The sequence below is a fragment of the Cetorhinus maximus genome, chromosome 16 (genome assembly GCF_964194155.1).
Source record: "Cetorhinus maximus chromosome 16, sCetMax3.hap1.1, whole genome shotgun sequence".
Lineage (NCBI taxonomy): Eukaryota > Metazoa > Chordata > Chondrichthyes > Lamniformes > Cetorhinidae > Cetorhinus > Cetorhinus maximus.
In genome coordinates this window covers 106539459-106559843 of record NC_135894.1, presented here as the reverse complement: position 1 = coordinate 106559843, position 20385 = coordinate 106539459, and the positions used below count along the sequence as shown (strand labels likewise).

The 20385-nt window shown below is 45.4% G+C and overlaps 1 protein-coding gene across 1 annotated transcript in view; it reads right to left on the bottom strand.

Annotated features, from left to right (window-relative positions):
- Positions 1 to 1926: 1926 nt before the first annotated feature.
- LOC144691868 (cytochrome P450 2J1-like) overlaps positions 1927 to 20385 on the bottom strand; it is a 148984-nt gene continuing 130525 nt past the window's right edge. Inside the window, exons 8-9 of the mRNA XM_078560444.1 lie at positions 5873 to 6014; positions 1927 to 2358 (exon numbers count right to left, since the gene is read on the bottom strand). Of these exons, the coding sequence (XP_078416570.1) occupies positions 2177 to 2358; positions 5873 to 6014 (324 nt within the window). The 3' untranslated portion in view covers positions 1927 to 2176. The remainder of the gene's footprint in view (positions 2359 to 5872; positions 6015 to 20385) is intronic.

Sequence of the window (20385 nt, the reverse complement as noted above, 5' to 3'; positions counted from 1 at the left end):
GTGGGGGGTGTTGGGGGGTGTGTGTGTTCCCCAGTTCATATTCTGGGTTACTTTCACAAAACTATCGTACTTTTCATAATATTATTGTGGGGTTTTTTGAAGCAGGCTTATGTTTGTGTGTGTATGGATGGTTCTGTCTGTGTGACTGATTTAATTGAATTAGAGACGGATAGGCTGCAATGTTGAAATGATCAAAAGAGTTAAGTGTAAAAAGGGTATTTGAAATGCTAATGAGTGAGCTAGGGTAAAAGTCTCAGCAGATGGGGTGTGAATGAAATTTGCAATTTAAGATAAGTGGAGAGGTCTTTGATTGTCAAAGAAACATGATAACATTTTACAACTAACAAGAGGAGGAGGTGCCAGGGGACTGGAGAACAGCTAACGTGGTTCCGCTATTTAAGAAGGGTTGTAGAGATAAGCCAGGAAACTACAGGCCAGTGAGTCTCACATCAATGGTAGGGAAACTATTGGAGAAAATTCTGAAGGAGAGAATCTATCTCCACTTGGAGAGGCAAGGTTTGATCAGGGATAGTCAGCATGGCTTTCTCAGAGGGAGGTCATGCCTAACAAACTTGATTGAATTTTTTGAGGAGGTGACCAGGTGTGTAGATGAGGGTAGTGTAGTTGATGTAGTTTATATGGATTTCAGCAAAGCCTTTGACAAGGTCCCACATGGGAGACCTATAAAGAAGGCAAATGCACATGGGATACAGGGTAATTTGATAAGGTGGATTCAAAATTGGCTTAGTTGTAGGACACAGAAGGCGATGACAGAAGAATGCTTTAGTGACTGGAAGCCAGTGTCCAGTGGCGTACCACAGGGATCTGTGCTGGGTCCCCTATTATTCGTCATTTATATAAACGACATAGATGACCATGTGGGGGGTAGGATTAGTAAGTTTGCGGATGACACAAAGATTGGCTGGGTGGTTAACAGTGCGGTTGAGTGTCTTGAGCTACAGGAAGATATAGGCAGGATGGTCAAATGGGCAGATAAGTGGCAGATGGAATTTAACCCTGAAAAGTGTGAGGTGATACACTTTGGAAGGAGTAATTTGACAAGGAAGTATTCAATGAACAGCATGGCACTAGGAAGTTCTGAGGAACAAAGGGACCTTGGCGTATCTGTCCATAGACCTCTGAAGGTGAAGGGGCATGTTAGTGGGGTGGTGAAAAAGGCATATGGGACACTTGCCTTTATCAATCAAGGCATAGATTACAAAAGTAGGGAGGTCATGTTGAGTTGTATAGAACCTAGGTGAGGCCACAGTTGGAGTACTGTGTGCAGTTCTGGTCGCCACATTATAGGAAGGATGTGATTGCACTGGAGGGGGTGCAGAGGAGATTCACCAGGATGTTGCCTGGGATGAAACATTTAAGTTATGAAGAGAGGTTGGATAGACTTGGGTTGTTTTCGTTGGAGCAGAGAAGACTGAGGGGCAACATGATTGAGGTGTACAGATTATGAGGGGCATGGACTGGCTTGATAGGGAGCAGCTGTTCCCTTAGTTGAAGGGTCAGTCACAGGGAGGCATAAGTTCAAGGTGAGGGGCCGGAGGTTTAAGGGGAATGTGAGGAAAAACTTTTTTACCCAGAGGGTGGTGACGGTCTGGAATGCACTGCCTGGGAAGGTGGTGGAGGCGGGTTGCCTCACATCCTTTAAAAAGCACCTGGATGAGCACTTGGCACGTCATAACATTCAAGGCTATGGGCCAAGTGCTGGTAAATGGGATTAAGTAGGTAGGTGAGGTGTTCCTCACATGTCGGTACAGACTCAATGGGCTGAAGGGCCTCTTCTGCAATGTGATTCTGTGATTCTGTGAATAAATTGCAGGGTCCTATCCAATTACAACATCAAACAGCGTCACTAAAATTGGTACTTTTTCTCTTATTTACCCCTCAGACAACATCACTAAAATTGGTACATTTTCTCTTTAGTTTTGGTGAACATGCACAGATTGTTCCAGTAATGGCTGCAACATACAAGCAATTCAGTGATTGTAACTCAGTTGAAATACATTGAGGGTTTGAAAGACTGGCAACAAAGTGAGTTTTTTGCACTGTCATTCAGCTGTGTTGAGGGATTGGCTCAGCAATGTAAAGCATAGAATAATCTACCCACAAATTATAAAACAATCATCCTGAAAGAGTAACGGAAATGGAGGAGCTTATGCTCTTATTTTCGAAGGTGGACACATATGCGGTAGGGCTGGGGGGCAAGTGTGGCTCCATAAACACCATGAAGATCCAAAGGATAGTCCCTTCCTGCAGCCTCAATGTGAAAATGCTGCATAAGAGCAGTGAAGAATAAGAAGATCTCCATCTCAGCCAGCTTTACTCCAATGCACATACGGTGACCTGGTAAAGTAAATAGAGTGTTTTGTCAGGAGATCTGGTCCTTTGGAGAGTCTGTAATTGTTACAGTCTCACTCTTTTCCTGCTCTGTTACACATTTTTTAATTGATATATCCATCTCTCTAGGTATGCTATAAAAGCAAAGACATCACCCTTTTGTCAGTTACTCCATCCTGCCTTCTGCCATCACAGACCTCCCCTTTTGTTCTTTCCTCCCCACTGCCCTTTCCCTGCCTCTGAATTTGCTTAAAATCTATTCCACTCTGGCAAAAAGTCATCAACAAGAAACATTGAATCAGTGTTTCTCTCTCTACAGACATTGCCTGCTGAGTATTTCCAGCATTCTCTGATTTCACCATTTTTTCTCTTAGATAAATTTACAGCACAGAAACAGTCCATTCAGTCCAACTGGTCTGTGTTGGTGTTAATGCTCCATACAAGTCTCTTCCCATCCCTATTCAACTCACCCTATTAACATATCCTTCTATTCCTTTGTCCCTCATGTTTTTAACTATTTGTCTCTTAAACATCTGTGCTATTCACCTCAACCATTCCATGTGGTAGTGAGTTCCGCATTCCCAGCACTCTTTGGTGCAGACGTTTCTTCTGAGTTCCCTATTTGATTTATTAGCAACTATCTTATGTTTATGACCTCCATTTTTGGTTTCCCCTACAATAGGCAACATTTTCTTTACCCTATCAGCTCCTTCATAATCAGAAAGACTTCTATCAGCTCCTCAGTCTTTTCTTTTCTCAAGGGTCCCCAGCCTGTTCAACCTTTCTTCTCAGCTCTGGTATCCTCCTTATAAATCATTTTTGCACCTTTTCCAGTGCCTCTATATCCTTTCTATAATATGACAGAACGTCCAGCCTACTCTGCCATTTAATACAATCATGGTTGATCTTGGTCTTCAACTCCATTTTCCCACCCACTCCCCATATCCTTTGATTCACTGAGAGACCAAAAATTTGTCTATCCTAGCCTTAAATGTATTCAATGATGGAGCATCTACAATCCTCTGGGGCACGGAATTCCAAAGATTCACAACCCTTTGAGTGAAGTAATTTCTCCTCATCTCAGTCTTAAATGATTGGCTGCTCATCTTGAAACAGTGCCCCCGTGTTCTAGATTCCCTGACCAGTGGAAACATTCCCTCGGTATCTATCCTATCAAGCACCTTCAGAATCTTGTAGATTTCAATGAGATCAATTCCAGAGAAAATAGACCCAGTTTGCTCATCCCCTCATCATAGGATAGCCTCCTCAGCCCAGGGACCAACTTAGTGAACCTTTGCTGTACCACCTCCAATGCAAGTATATCTTTTCTTAAATGTGGAGACCAAAACTGTACATACTACTCCAGATATGGTCTCACCAAAACCTTGTACAACTCTAGCAAGACATTTCTATTCCTCTACTCCAATTCCCTTGCAATAAAGACCAACATGCCATTTGCCTTCCTAATTGCTTGCTGTACCTGTATGCTAACTTTTTGTGTTCCTTGTACAAACACACCCAAGTCTCTTTGAGAAGCTGACAAGTTTCTCACCTTTTCAAAAATATTCAGCTTTTCTATTCTTTCGACCAATGTGAATAACTTCACACTTCCCCACATTATAATCCATCTGCCATCTTGTTACCCACTCACTTAACCTGTATACATCTTTGCAGCCTCTCTGTGGCCTCTCCACAGCTTACCTTTCCACCTATCTTTGTGTCATCAGCTAACGTAGATTTATTATTCTCTGTCTCTTCATCTAAATCATTACTATAGATTGTAAATAGCTGAGGCCCCAGCACTGATCATTATGGTACTCCACTATACGCTACATGCCAACTTGAAAATGTCCCCTTTATGCCCACTCTCTTCTTGTTAACCAATCCTCTATTCATGCTAATACACTACCCACAACTCCATGTGCAATTATCTTGCCTATTAGCCTTTTTTGCGGCACCTTATGGAATGCCTTTCGGAAATCCAGGTATACTACATCTACTGGTTCCCCTTTACCTACCTTACCAGCTACATCCCCAAAAAACTCCAATAAATTTGTTAAATAGGATTTCCCTTTAGTAACAGCATGTTGACTTGTTCTAATCATACTATGCTTTTCGAACTGCATTGTTAACACTTACTTCGATTCTAGCATTTTCCCAATGGTTTATGTTAGCTTAACTGGCCTGTACTTCACGGTTTTCTCTCTCCCTCCTTTCTTGAAAAGCGGAGTAACATTTATCAGCTTCCAATCTGATGGGAATCTATATATTTTTCAGATCTATCCCTCTTGTAATGAACCCAGAAGCTAATATAAAAGCAAAATACTGTGGATGCTGGAAATCTGAAATAAAGGCAGAAAGTGCTGAAAATACTCAGCCACACAAGTGTCAGGCAATGACCATCTCCAACAAGACAGAATACAACCATCATCCCTTGATATTCAATGGCATCACCATCACTGAATCTCCCACCATCAACATCCTGGGGGTTACCACTGACCAGAAACTGAACTGGACTGGCCATATAAATACTGTGGCTACAACAGCAGGTCAGAGGCTAGGAATCCTGTGACGAGTAACTCACCTCTTGACTCCCCAGACCCTGTCCACCATCTACAAGGCACAAGTCAGGAGTGTGAAGGAATACTCCCCACTTGCCTGGATGAGTGCAGCTCCCACAGCACTCAAGAAGCTTGACACCATCCAGATAGATGGGAACACCACCACCTGGAAGTTCCCCTCCAAGTCACTCACTATCCTGACCTGGGAATATATCGTCGTTCCTTCACTGTCACTGGGTCAAAATCCTGGAACTCCCTCCCTAACAGCACTGTGGGTGTGCCTACACCACAGGGACTGCAGCGGTTCAAGAAGGCAGCTCACCACCACCTTCTCAAGGGCAGCTAAGGCCGGGCAATAAATGCTGGCCCAGCCAGCGAAGCCCACATCCCGTGAATGAACTTTTAAAAAATTTAAAAATTAAAAAAAAAGTCTCTAGCAGCATCTGTGGAGAGAAAAAGAGTTAATATTTTGAGTCAAATATGACTTATTCAGAACTGAAGGAAGGTATAAATGTGATATCTAGATAGCTAGTGTCTAGTTTCCAATTGTTTCCATTCTCCAATACAGATACTTACTTTCTGAACCCACCTGCCTCTCTCTATTTCTTTCTCACTCTCTGCCTATTTTCTCCCACTTTCTACTTCATTGTTTCTCCCTCTTCCCTGTTCTTAGCTACCACCTATCCTGTTCCATATATATCTGTATACCCACCTGGTGTCACTGCCGTTCTCTCTGTCTCAAGTCTTTCTCTCTCTCTTCCCTTTTTACTGTTACATTTTACCATCTATCTGTTCCTCTGTGTCTTCCAGCTCCCACATCTTTTCTACCTCTCTTTCCCGCAAAGGTAGCCTTTGTTTCTGTAATTTTCCCTGTTCCTCTCTTTTCTCTCTTTCTGCTGATATTCTTTCTATTCTTTTTTCTGCCTCACTTATTTTCCACTCCACAATGACTCCCGTACCTGTAGAAAATGGGAGATGTGCATCCACTGGACAGAACTGTCCATTTGCAGCCAAGTACCGGTTAGGGTTAAAGACGTTGGGTGATTCCCATTGTTTCCCATCAAAGAGCACACCAGTGAGGGACGGGATGACTGTAGTGCCCTGTTTAAGACACAATCTTAAGTAGAAGACATCATAGCCAATTTGAGATGAACAGAAATAGCAACAAACACCTTCTAGCTGGTAACAGATACATTAATGGCTCAGTGGACACATGGAGTGCCTAGTGAGGTTCTGAACTAACTGATGTTAGATTCCGACCCTGCACTGACTGCCCACATCAGAGAGACAATCATTGCCTTTTGAGAGATTTACAGCTTCTGATTCAAAATGGGGAGGGTTTGAATCCCAATTCTTTTGAAGAAATGTCTTCAAGTTGTAAAGTGAGGTGAAACTTCAAGGGATATTCAACCTGTGCAGAATGGCAAAACAGCACAATGAAACAAACTGAATATATGACCGACATATAAACTTTGATACATTTATGAATAGCTTTTGGCAGATTGGAAATAGGTTTCTCTTCCTGTAGATGGCTCTTCTCATTTGACCTCATTGACTAATTATAATAGACTCAAAATCTTATAGCACAGGAGACGATTTGGCCCATTGTGTCAGTGGCAGCTCTTTGATAGAGCATTCCATTTAATCCCATTCCCTCTCCCTGTTCTTTCCCCATACCACTGCAAACTTTTCCATAAAAGTATTTATTCAATTCCCTTTTGAAAGTTACTGCTAAATCTGTTTCCATTGCTCTTTTGGGCAGTGCGTTCCAGATCACAACAATCCACTGTGTAAAATAACTCTTCATCATTCCTTTGGTTCTTTTGCCAATTATCTTAAATCTTTGTTTTCTGGTTTCCCTGAAGCTGGGGCTGAATTTTCTGGCTGGTGGTGGGGGGAGGGGGGAGAGAGTGTGTTGGGGATGGGGGGTGGGGAGGGTGGAGGGGGAGGGGGAGGGAGCGGGAGCAGACCTGATCGCCACCCACGATTGGGTCTGCGCCGCCATTTTATGCGGGCGGGCTAATTAGTGCCTGCCCAGCGTGAATGGCAGCTCCTGAGGACAGCGGGAGTGGGTGGGCGACGGTGGCTCTGTAATGACCATTGGGTCCAATGGTGACCCGCCCTGTTTTAAAAAGTTCCTGTAACCTTTCCAAGGCTGAGAATCACGGCCAGTGGAAGGACTCCCAGAGCGCTGCTGGTGAGCAGGCCAGGCAGGAGGGTAGGGCAGGGCAGCACTGTGCCCCTTGTTTTTCTGACGATTGCCTTGCTGCCCTCCTCGAGGAGGTGGCAGCACGGCAGGAGGTCCTGGTTCCCCAGGACAGGAGGAGGAGGCCCCCCGACATGACAAAACGTGCCTGGGAGGAGTAGGCGGAGGTGCTGAGCTCCCGCGATGTGGTGTGGCGCACCTGGATCCAGGGTCACAAGTGCTTCAATGACCTGCTGTGCTGTGGAAGGGTGAGGACCATGTTGGCATTGGTAATGCTTTCCCCCCCTGCTGCCCCTCCATACGTCTGAGTGCAGTGACTGCATTGAATCATTGACAACATTTGTCCTTCGCTGGGTGGGCCAGCAGATATTGCCCATGCCAAGGTCACCCTGAGAGGGTGGCGAAGAGATGGGTTCTGCCCCCGCAGAGTCCCACATGACTGTTTGGGGGCAACCTGGAGGAGCTGCACCTGGGCACAGGGCTGGAACTCCAGGACATGTCAAAGTCAGGGTGATGAGATGCTGGGAGGGGAGCTTCAAGGTGGCGTTGGCACCGATCAACCTGCTGCCCTCTGCACTCCACGTGCTTGCGCCTCCTTGCTATGGAAGGTTAGACTGTGTGGTGCCAAATGTGATGTAGGCAACATTTGACCAAGGGTGGGTGAGGGGGACAGGCCTGGCATCTTTGTGTGTGTGTTCGGCAGCAGCAGGGTGAGGAGGCACTGGGGCCCTGCAATGTCCCACCCTGGTTGGGGTGGGCCGTGCACGAAGAGAGTCCAGGTACGAGTAGCACTAATCAATGCTCTTCTCTCCTTTTCAGGAGACGAAAGCTCATAATGCCCCCGAGCGGGTGAGGACTGGTGGAGAGTTGGCACAGTTGGCCATTCTCAGCCGTTTCAAGCAGGAGGCCCTAGATTTGGAGATGTGCCATGTGCCCAGGTCCACCAGTGTCGGTGAGGCTGGGGTGCCATGGGCAGGTATGTTTGCCCAGCAGTGAGGCCACCATTGTTCTCCCAACAGCCATGGCAGTGCTGAATGTTCAGTGATTGAAGTTTGCAACATGGCTTGACCATTGCTTATGGAAGGATGAGCGCATAATGATCCGGGGGACAGGGATGCAGATTGACATTTTCTCCACATTAACTGACCCAATGTCCTTGTTCTTCCTTTCAGCATCAGCGGAGCAGGGCGGGAGGAGGAGCAGCAGAGGCCCCCTCTCACACCTGGGGGCCCTGAAGTCTCACCAGCATCACACCATCTCTGCCAGGCAGGCACCAGCGTAGATACTAGCACCTCGGTGGGAATTCGAACATTGGCTAGTGCCCCGAGGCACAGCGATGAGGGCACTTCACAGTCGCTAGAGGAGCTGGCAGAGACAGAGAGTGCCCATGGCGCCAGCAGCCGGAGGACTGCAGGGGACCAGGCACATGCTCAGTCGGTGCCTGATGATGTTCCTCTGGAGTTGTCCACAACGCAGCAGCTGCAGGAAATGCGGCCGGATGTGCGGGAGCATCTGGGGGAGATGCTTGAGACTGTGCTTCGCCTGGTGTCCGTGGTGGAGGAGTCCACATGGGCGATCGCCAAAGCAATGAGCCTTTTGGCCGAGCGCCATGCGTCCTCCATGGAGCGAGTGGCGACTCTCGTGGAGAGGCTCCTCCAGGAGACCCATCAGGGCCTCCTGGGGATGTGCTCTGACCAGCAAGACCTCACATCGGCATTGACCTCAGATGGTCAGTGCCAGTGTGGGACATGGTCTGGGCACCAAGTTTCCCAGCTCGGTGCCCATCTATCCACTATGAGCAGGGAGGTCCAAAGCGACCTCAAGTCGGCACAGCAACTGCCTGACGTCTCTGCGGACACCTCTCAGGGCGCTCCGGATGAGGGCGTCAACTCCTCTGCCCCTCTCCCAGTGACGAATGAGGCTGTAATGACTGGGGAGATGCCAGCTGCGGAACAGGCAGCTCCCTCCCAGGCGGGGCCAGCACAGGCTCCAAGGGCCAGTGGACGACCACCAAGGTCATCGAGGCCAACAGGACAGCAGAGTCAGCCGGCTGGCTCAGATGCCACTCCCAGCGAGGGGTCAGCACCAAGACGTAGCACCCAAAAACGTAAACATAAGACACCTTAGGTACATCATGGGTTTCTCACTGGTTCTTTTGTGTTGGCCGCAGTGAGGTCTTTATTCACTCACATTCACTCCCTCCACCACTGGCACATAGTTGCAGGAGAGTGTACCATATGCAAGATGCACTCTAATAGTTCACCAAGTTCTTCATCAGTACCTGAGGTAAATGAGTGCAACTTTGAAACTGAGTGCATACCTGGGAGTTTGGTGAGTGGGGGAATTTAAAGTGTTAAACTTGTTCTTGAAAGATCTAGTCTGCCTGTAATTAGCAGTGACTGGAAAGTACTGTGTAAGTAGACTAAGTTTCTTTCTTCCAGCCTTAGACAGGTAACTACACCCTGCTGGGAGAGCTGTGTAGTTAATTAGCTAACTGGTTGAATCTGGTTTCTCTAGCTCCAGTTCAGTTTACTTTTAATGCAAGGTTCTTTTGTGCAGCTAAGGCAAACAAATGCAGCTTTGGAATTGATTGCATACTTGAGAGTTTGGAGAGTGGGGGAGTACAGTGAAGAGAGGAATGAGGTGTTCTTTTCCTTTTGCTTTTTCTACCTTTCTCACCCTTTAGGAATTGGTTCTTACTCTACTACAGGGAAAGGAGATAGCTGTTTGGTGAGTATCTGGTAAGCGGCTAAAGTCTGTTCCAGTCCTAAGGTTTAAAATAGCATACAAATTCATGGTAAAGTTAATACAATACATAAAAAAAAGAAAAATAAGCATGTGAATAATGTAATTAAGTAATTAATTAAAACACATTAAGGATGGCAGGACAGGTGATGTGTCAAGGCTGCAGCATGTAGGACTCCTGAGTCTTAGTCTTGGTGTGAAAATAGTGGTACCTCTTCACTGGAGTGTTGGGTCTGTAAGGACTTTGCTGGAATAAAGAATCATTTGAGTTTGAATCATTCTTCCTTGCTGTCTGTGTTGAAAACTTTCCAGCTTTTTTGTTGTCTAGTGCAATATAGTCAATGTTTCTTGTTTAATAAGTGTTTCATCTTTTTAGTTAAAAAAAATCACAGCTGACTCCTGTGAATCTGTTTCAGTAAGTACCCTCCATGGTCTAAAGAAAATTTAAAAAATTATGCTCTATCCACTCAGGTTCCATTCTGGGATCTGCCTTGTCCAGTAGTAGCATCAGCTGGGATCATAACACACAATTTGGGATAGGTCCTTCTCGTATGGTCAGTGGTCAGGGACAGGAGTGTGACTGTGAGTGAGGCAGGTAAGGGAACCCTGAGAATGGGGGTGCAGGAGACTTGGCCTTTGCAACTGTCCAATAAGTTGGTTGTTCTCTCAGCTTGTTTGGATGAGAGTGGGGGCTGCAGGGTGGATGAGCAAACTGACCATGTCGCCATGGTGCAGGAAGCCATTCAAGTGGAGCGGAGCAAAAGGGAGTGTAGTGATAGTATGGGACAGTATAATGAGGGGGCCTCTGTAGCAAATGGTGAGAGTCCAGACAGCTGTGTTGCCTGCCAACTGCCAGGGTTTGGGACATCTGCTCAGGCTGGACAGGAACATGCATTGGGAGGGGGACAATCTAGCTGTTGTGGTCCATGACATGGGTAGAGCTAGTGTGAAAATAGATTTTTTAAAAATATTTTGGGGGACTATTGTGCTATACTGTAAAGAAGGCTAGGTGTCTGTGTGTGCATGATTTAGTTAAGCTGGGCAAGAGGTTGATAGGAGTCAGGCTGTCTGGGTGTTTGGAAACATGAAAAAGTTAGAGGTGTTAAGTTTGAGGTACAAGTAAATAGGTTAGATCTAACATTTGCATTTTTAGGTAAGTTGAGAGGTTATTTGGATTTCAAAGGGGAATCAGAGGCACTAAGGAAAATGTTTCTATCTTGCAGGAATGCATAGGTAGACAAGTAGTGGGGATATTATATTTTTATTGACCCAAAAGCAAAGACAAGATGGTAACATGAAAGATCTTATATTGGGAAGGGTTTGAGTTTCAAAGAGGTGTTAGAACAATGGGACTGAGGTGAAAGGGAAAAGAAGGTAGATTAGAGTCACCGTGGATAGCTGTTGAGGTAGAGAGAGCTAGAGATAGCTATTGAGCTGGGTAGCTTTCAAGCCACTAAGCTGGAGATGGCTGGAGATAGCTGGAGCTGATTGAGCTGTTGAGAAGCTTTGGGCTGCAGCAAGCAGTTTTATTCTGAAGTGAATTCCATAGCAAAGTGGAAGAGGATACCGGTCATGTGATACACCTTTGTTGAAGCTACAGCAGTCTGCCTTGTGTGATATTACTGGATCCCATATTTAAATTTCTATAAGGGAGTGTTGCCTGGAAAGTCTTTACTTGTGGGTTGACCAAGTAGAGTTTTAGGAGAATGTTTTGTTAGACTAACCTTAATTGTGTAACTGTAATCTTGTGTGCTTAAGTTTTTTTATTTTTGATAATAAAACTTTTACTTAGTTTTTAAAAGCCCAGATGTGTTACTGGACCTCTTACTGCTGAGATTGCTATGTCTTCTACTCGTTATTAGAATGCAAAAAAAAGGTTGTGGCCCATAAGCCAAGTTTCCCTAATACTGGCTGTGGTCATAACACTAGGAAAGATGTTCTGATTAGAGAGAATGAGGAGCTAAGCACTAAATTACAAAGCAGAACCTCAAAGGTAATAATCTCTGGATTATAACCTGAACCACATGCAAATTGGCATAGGGTAAATAAAATTAGAGAGATGAATATGTGGCTCAAAGACTGGTGTGGGTGGAGTGGGTTCCAGTTCATGGGACACTGGCACCAGTATTGGGGAAAGTGGGGGCTGTACCGTTGGGATGGTCTATACCTCAACACTGCTGGGACCGGTGTTCTAACAAGGAGAGTGCAAGAGGAGGATCCTAGGAAAGGCAGTCAGCAGCACCTAGAGGAGAGTGCGAGAGGAGGTCCCTGGGACAGGTAGTCAGCAGCACCTAGAGAATCTAGTCTATCTAAGGGATCTAGCATCTAGTCTATACTCAAGTAGCAGTAATTGTAAAATAAAAGCAAGGGCCCATATTCTATTTAAAGATATGTCTGGGGAGCTCAGTCCCATGATTTGCATATCCTGCACTATGTGGGAAATCCTAGACTCTCCTGGCAGTCTGGATGACCATGTGTGCGGGAGGTGCCTCTGACTGGAGCGACTCGAGCTCCGGGTTTTGGAGCTTGAGCAGCAGCTGAGGGCATTACAGTGCATTCACGAGGCTGAGAGGGTCGTGGACAGCACGTTTCAGGACATGGTCACCCCGCAGCTTAAGGAAGTGTAAACAGAGAGGGAATGGGTGACCACCAGACAGAAGAAGAGGACCAGACAGGTAAAGAGGGAATCCCCCGAGTGCATCTCACTCACAAATGGTTTTTTGACCTTGGAAAATGGTGAGAGTGACGGTTCCTCTGTGGAGGCCAATCAGAGCCAAGGCCATGGCACTGTGGGTGGCCCAGCTGCTCAGTGCGGAGGAGAGGAAGAAGTGTGGAAGGGCAATAGTGGTAGAGGATTCGTTATTGAGGGGAGTAGACAGGTGCTTCTGCGGCTGTAGACGTAACTCCAGGATGGTACGTTACCTCTCGGGTGCCAGGGTCAATGACATTGGAAAAAAGAGAAATGAGGTCCTGCAAGCAGATTTGAGGGAGTTAGGTAGGAAATTGAAAAGCAGGACTTCAAAGGTAGTAATCTCTGGATTACTCCCGGTGCCACATAGTAGTGAGTATAGGAACAAAAGGATAGAGCAGATTAATGCGTGGCTGGAAAGATGGTGCAGGAGGGAGGGCTTTAGATTCCTGGGGCATTGGGACTGTTTCTGGGGGAGGTGGAACCTGTACAAGTTGGACAGGTTACATCTAAACAGGAACGTGACCAACATCCTCGCGGGGAGGTTTGCTAATGCTGTTGGGGTGGATTTAAACTAAATTGGCAGAGGGATGGGATCCTGAAAAGTAGTTCAGAGGGGAGGGAAGTTGCGATGGAATTAGAAGTTAAAACGCTGGTGAGTGAGTCTGGAAGGCAGACGAAACATCGGCTAGATAAGAAAGAAGTGAGTTTAGCAAAGGCTAAATGGAATATATTTTAATACAAGGAGCCTGAGGAATAAGACAGAGGAGCTGAGGGCACAGATAGGCACACGGGAGTGTGATCTCAGAGCTTTGACCGAGGTTTGGCTAAAAAGAAGGGCAGGATTGGCAGCTCAACAACCCTGGTTATAGGGTATTCAGACGAGATAGGGAGAGGGATAGAAGAGGAGGGGGGGTCACAAAATTGACCAAGGAATCAACTATAGCAGTGAGGAGGGACGATATCTCGGAAGGATCATCAAATGAGGCCATATGGGTAGAAGTAAAAACACAAAAGGGGTAAACACGCTGTTGGGTGTGTACTATAGGACCCCAAACAGTCAGGGAGAGATAGAGGATCAAATATGTAATCAAATTTCAGAGAAGTGTAAGAATAATAAGCAGTAATAGTCAGGGATTTTAACAACCCAAATATTAACTGGGATAGTTTTAGTGTGCAAGGTAGGGAGGGAGCAAAATTCTTAAGTTGCATCCAGGAGAACCTTTTTAGCCAGTATGTAGAAAGCCCAGCAAGGAAGGGGACAGTTCGGGGCCTAATATTTGGAAATGAGCCTGGGCAGGTGGAAGGCGTATCAGTAGGGGAGCATTTTGGAGATAGTGACCATAACTCAGTTAGATTTAGGATAATTATGGAAAAGGATAAGGTTGCACTGGGAATATAAGTTCTGAACTGGGGAAAGGCTAATTTTACTAAGGTGAGATACGATGTGGCCCAAGTGGACTGGGAGCAGCTACTTGTAGATAAGACTGTGTCAGAGCAGTGGGAGGCATTCAAGGAGGAAATAGTTAAAGTACAGGGCAAATATGTTCCCGTAAAGACAAAGGGGGTAACCAAGTTTGGAGAATCCTGGATGACAAGGGACATAAAGTTAGGATTAAAAAAAAGAGAAGCTTATGGCAGATACCGAGGGTTCAATATGGCAGAGTCCCTAGAGGAGCATAAAATGTGCAGGGGGAAACTTAAAAAAGAAATTAGGGAAGCTAAGAGAGTGCATGAGAAAGCATTGGTGGGTTGAATAAAGGAAAACCCAAAGGTTTTTTTTTAAATACATGAAGAGCAATAACTAGGGAAAGAGTAGGGCCAATTAGGGACCATAGAGATAATCTCTGTGGACCCAGAAGATATGGGTACAGTCCTCAATGAATACTTTGCGTCAGTCTTCACAATGGAAAAGGACAACGCAGGTATAGATATTAGGGTGGAGGACTGTGAAATATTAGAGGAAATTAACATAGAGAGAGAGAGGAAGTACTAGCGGGTTTAGCGGCCTTAAAAGTGGATAAATCCACAGGCCCGGATGAGATGTATCCCAGGCTGTTGAGGGAGGCAAGGGAGGAGATATCAGGGGACCTCGCAGTAATTTTCAAATCCTTTCTGGCCACAGGTGAGGTGCCAGAGGACTGGAGAACTGCTAATGTTGTCCCATTATTAAAAAAGGGAGGAAGGGATAGACCAGGAAATTACAGGCCAGTCAGTCTAACCGCGGTGATGTGGAAGTTATGAGAAAGAATTCTGAGGGACAGGATATATCTGCACTTGGAGAGACATGGATTAATCAGGGATAGTCAGCATGGATTTGTTAAGGGAAAGTCGTGTTTGACAAATTTGATTGAATTTTTTGAGGAGGTAACCAGGAGTGTTGATGAGGGTAATGCATTTGATGTGGTCTACATGGACTTTAGCAAGGCTTTTGATAAGGTCCCTCTTGGCAGACTGGTCAAGAAAGTAAGAGGCCATGGGATCCAAGGCAAAGTGGCACGTTGGATCCAAAATTGGCTGAGAAGCAGGAAGCAGAGGGTGATGGTAGAGGGATGTTTCTGTGACTGGAAGTCTGTTTCCAGTGGGGTTCCACAGGGCTCGGTGCTGGGGCACTTGCTGTTTGTGGTGAACATAAATGATTTGGATTTAAATGTAGGGGGTATGATCAAGAAGTTCACGAATGACACGAAAATTGCTAGGGTGGTAAGTAGTGAGGACAATAGCCGTAAACTGCAGGAGGATATCAATGGACTGGTCAGGTGGGCAGAGCAGCAGAAAATGGAATTCAACCTGGAAAAGTGAGGTAATGTACTTGGGGAGGGCTAACAAGGCAAAGGATTATACCAGGACCCTGGAAATCACTGAAGATCAGAGGGACCTTGGTGTGCATATCCACAGATCTCTGAAGGTAGCGGGACAGGTAGATAAGGTATTTAAGAAGGCACATGGGATACTTGCCTTCATTAGCCGAGGCATTGGGAAGAATCTTCAGGACGGCGATGGGGGCTGGGCCTGCTTGCCGACGCATAAAATGACGCGGGGATACGCCAGGCGTGCATCCCGATGTCACCACGCATCATTTAGATTGTCCGTTCGGCAGGCATGCAGCTCAAAAGCCTATTAAGGCCATTAAGAAAATAATTAAAGTTGTTAAGAAAGTTGCCCATCCAACCTTAAGGTTGATGGGCAGGCGAAGAGCCCAGGCGGTCTGCACATTTTTCATGAAACCTCATCCATGGGTGGGATGAGGCTTCATGAAGGGTTTATTAATTAAATAAAAATTTTTGAAAAAATTAATGGGCATGTCCCAGCTCCTGTGACAGTTTCAAATGAGGAACATGTCCTTAAATTTTTTTTTTGCCTTTCTTCAATGTTTCATAAGTGAAAGTAATCTCCCTGGGGCAGCTCCGGCTGCGAAAGAGTGCAGGCCCCAACTCGGGGAGCGCCCCCCGCCCACACAGGAAGCGCACAGCACTTCCGGGCGCGTGTCACGCTCAGCGGGCATTAATTGGCCCGCCTACGTAAAATGGCAGCACCGATCGGGTTCATGCCCACCCCCGCCTGCCCTTGCATAACCCCCCAAAAGGGGGGAAATTTCTGCCCATAGAATACAAGAGCAGGGAGGTTATGCTGGAACTGTATAAAACACTGGTTAGGCCATAACTGGAGTACTGTGTGCAGTTCTGGTCAGTACATTATAGGAAGGATATGATTGCACCGGAGAGGGTACAGAGGAGATTTACCAGGATGCTGCCTGGGCTGGAGGGTCTGAGCTATGAGGAAAGACTGGACAGGCTGGGGTTGTTTTCCTTGGAGCAATAAAGGTTGAGCGGGGTCCTGATAGATGTGTATAAGATTATGAAGGACATAGGGTGGATAGGAAGGCATTTTTACCATTAGTAGAGGGGTCATTAACCAGGGGGCATAGATTTAAGCTAAGAGGTAGAAGGCTAAGAGGGGAATTTGTGAGAAATTTTTTTCATCCAGAGGGTGGTGTGAGTCTGGAACTCAGTGCCTGAAAAGGTGGCTGAGTCAGAAACTCTCATAATATTTAAGAAGTATTAAGATATTCACTTGTGTTGCCATAGTCTCCAGGGCTATGGGCCAAGCGCTAGAAAATAGGATTAGTGTAGTCAGATCTTTGTTGACTAGCACTGACATGATGGGCAGAATGGCTGTAAATGTCTATGAGCCATGTAACTAGGGAAGTAGAGAGAGTTTTAAACTAAATAGTGGGGGCAAGGGATCAAATTTGGAAAGATGTGGAAAACCCAAGAGTAGAGAAGAGACAAGAGAGAAAGGTATTGATGTGGGAAATGATAAACAGACTGTGACAGAGAGCACAGGGAGTACAAATCTAAGAGTAAATTAACAGATAAGGATATCGGTTACAAAAATAATAGAAAGGAAAAATTAAAGGCTCTGTATTGAAATGCACATAGCATTCAAAACAAAACAGAAGAACTGAGAGCATAAATGGAAATAAATAAATACAATCTGATAGTCATTACGGAGACATGGCTGCAGGATGACATAAATTGGGACCTGAATATTGAAGGTTATGTCACATTTAGGAAGGACAGGAAGCTATGATAAGGTGGAGGGGTGGCTCTGTTAATTAATGATAATAGCACATTAAGGGAGGAATGACCTAAGTTTAGGAAACCAGGACGTAGAAACATTTTGGGTAGATATGAGAAATGATGAAGACAAGAAGTCACTTGAGGGAATGATGTACAGGCCCCCTAACAGTAACCAGATAATAGGATGGGCTATAAGGGAAGGAATAATGGGAACACGTCAGAAAGTTATGGTGATAATAATGGAGGATTTTAACCTGCATATGGACTGGGAAAATCAGATGGGCAAAGGTAGCCTAGATAAGGAATTCATACAATGTTTTCAGGATAGTTTCTTAGAACAGCACATTCTGGCACCAACCGGATAGCAGGCCATACTGAACTGGTATTGTTCAACTAGGTTTAATTAATAATCTCATAGTGAAGGCACCTCTAGGTAGCAGCAATCATAATATGATTGAATTTTACATTCAGTTCGAGGCAGAGAAGAGTGGGTCCAAGACTAGTATTTTAAAGTTAAATTAGGGCAATTATGAGCATGAAGGCAGAGCTAGCTAAAGTGAACTGGCAAATTAGGTTATGGAGAAGGTCATTAGAGATGAAGTGGCTGACACTTAAGGGGATATTTCAGAATACACAGAAAAGATACATCCTAACGAGAAAGACAAATTCCAGGGGGATGACCCACCAATAGTGGTTAACTAAAAAAATTAAAGGTAATACGAAACTTAAAGTAAAAGCATATAATTGTAAAAAGATGGGTGGCAGGTCAGAAGATTGGACAGGATATAAAAAACAGCAAAGAATAACTAAAAGATTGATAAGGAAGGAAAAAATAGAGTATAAGAGAAAGCTAGTTAGAAATAGAAAGACATAGTCAAAATTTCTACAGATATTTAAAAGAGAAAAGAGTTAACAATGTGAGTGTTGGTCCTATAGAAAGTGAGTCTGGGGAATTAATAATGAAAAATAAGGAGATGGCAGATGAATTGAACAGGTATTTTGCATCGGTCATCGCTATAGTGGATACAAGTAACATCCCAGAAATTGCTGTAAATCAGGAAATGGAAGAGAGGGAGGAACTCGGGAAAATTACAATTACCAGGGAAGTGGAACTGAGCAAATTGTTGGAGCTGCCGGCTGACAAATCCCCAGATCCTGATGGACTTCATCCTAGGGCCTCAAAAGAAGTGACTAATGAGATGGTTGATGCGTTGGTTTTAATTTTCCAAAATTCCCAAGATTCAGGGAAGGTTACATTAGACTGGAAAATAATGATTGTAACTCCTTTATTCAAAAAGAGAGGAATACAGCAGCAGGGAACTACAGGCCAGTTAGCTTAACATCTGTCATACGGAAAATGTTAGAAGCTATTATTAAAGACAGTATAGCAGGGCACCTAGAAAAATTCCACGTAATCAGGCAGAGTCAACATGGTTTTGTTCAAGGAAAATCAGGGGCAAAATTTTTAGCTCGGTGGGCAGGCGTGCACCTGACCCGACCGAGCGTAAAATGACGCACAATGACGCCAGACGAATGTCCTGATGTCAACCCGCACTTACGTGATATTTCAGCCAGTGGGCGCGCTTCGGAGTCGGCAGCCCGCCCGCCGACAATTAAAAGGCCTATTAAGGCCATTAAATGGTCAATTGAATAGAATTTTTCACTGCCCATCCAACTTTAGGGTTGGCAGTGAGGCAAAAAGGCCAAAGCCGCCTTGGCACTTTTTAGGAAACTTCATGCATGGGCGAAATGAGGTTCCCTAAAGCAAATAAAAATAAAACATTTAAAATGTTGTTAATAACACGTCCCTGCTCATGTGCCTCAGGGAGATTAAGTGCAGTTGTAAAGTTGAGAAAAAAGGAAAAAATAAAATTATTCAGACATGTCCCCTCATGTGACAGTGTCACATCAGCTGGGACATGTTTATGAATTTTGATTAAAAAAGTTATTTAATTAATAAAACCTTCATGAAACTTCATCTCGCCCGTGGATGAGGTTTCATGAAAAATGTGAAGGCCGCCTGGGCTCTTTGCCTGTCCCCCAACCTTAAGGTATTTTTTTGAAAATGCTTCATCTTCCTAGGTAGCTCAGTGCCTCAGGGAGATTCCCAGGCGCACACTCGTGCACAAAGCTTGCTCTTGCCCCGCTTGCCCTTCCCCCACCCGCACAGGCAGCGCTGAGCACTACCGGGCGTGTGTCACGCTGGACAGGCCTTAATTGGCTGCCCGTGTAAAATGGTGGCGCACCGCAGATCATGGGCACTGATCAGCTCCGCCCCGCCTGTGCCCGCTCCCAACTGGCCCAGCAGACAGGGCAACGCTTCTCCCCAATGGACACTTGCATTCAAAGAGAAAGATATGCATAAAGAAGAGAAGGCTGTTTGTAAGTAAAGGCAGTTTTAAGATCTTACAAGAGTGTGAAAATTCTTCAGCATCTATGCCTCAAGCAGCTGTCCTCAAAGGTACTGAAGTAAAGAAAATGCAGTTGGAATTCGACTTGTTCAGGATATCCTGTTCCTTTGCCAGGGTCTTTTCAAATGTAAGGCCGGAATTTTCCGGCACTGTCGTGGGTGAGGCGGGGCCACAGCCAGAAATCCATTGACTTGCACTGGAAGATCCCGGAGGAGGGTGGGTGTGGAAAATCCCATCGTATATGTCTTGCTGTTGCCTTTTTGAAAGTGTAACTGGGAGTTAGATTGATTAGGGGATTTAGAAGTTATCATGGTCGTGATTCCACAGAATCACAGAATCACGCAGTGCAGAAGAGGCCCTTCAGCCCATCGAGTCTGCACTGACATGTGAGAAACACCTGACCTACCTACCTAAACCCATTTACCAGCACTTGGCCCATAGCCTTGAATGTTATGATGGGCCAAGTGCTCATCCAGGTACTTTTTAAAGGATGTGAGGCAACCTACCTCCACCACCCTCCCAGGCAGCGCATTCCAGACCGTCACCACCCTCTGGGTAAAAAAGTTTATCCTCACATCCCCCCTAAATCTCCTGCCCCTCACCTTGAACTTATGTCCCCTTGTGACTGACTCTTCAACTAAGGGGAACAGCTGTTCCCTGTCAATCCTGTCCATGCCCCTCATAATCTTGTACACCTCGATCAGGTCGCCCCTCAGTCTTCTCTGCTCCAACGAAAACAACCCAAGTCTATCCAACCTCTCTTCATAACTTAAATGTTTCATCCCATGCAACAGCCTGGTGAATCTCCTCTGCACCCCCTCCAGTGCAATCACGTCCT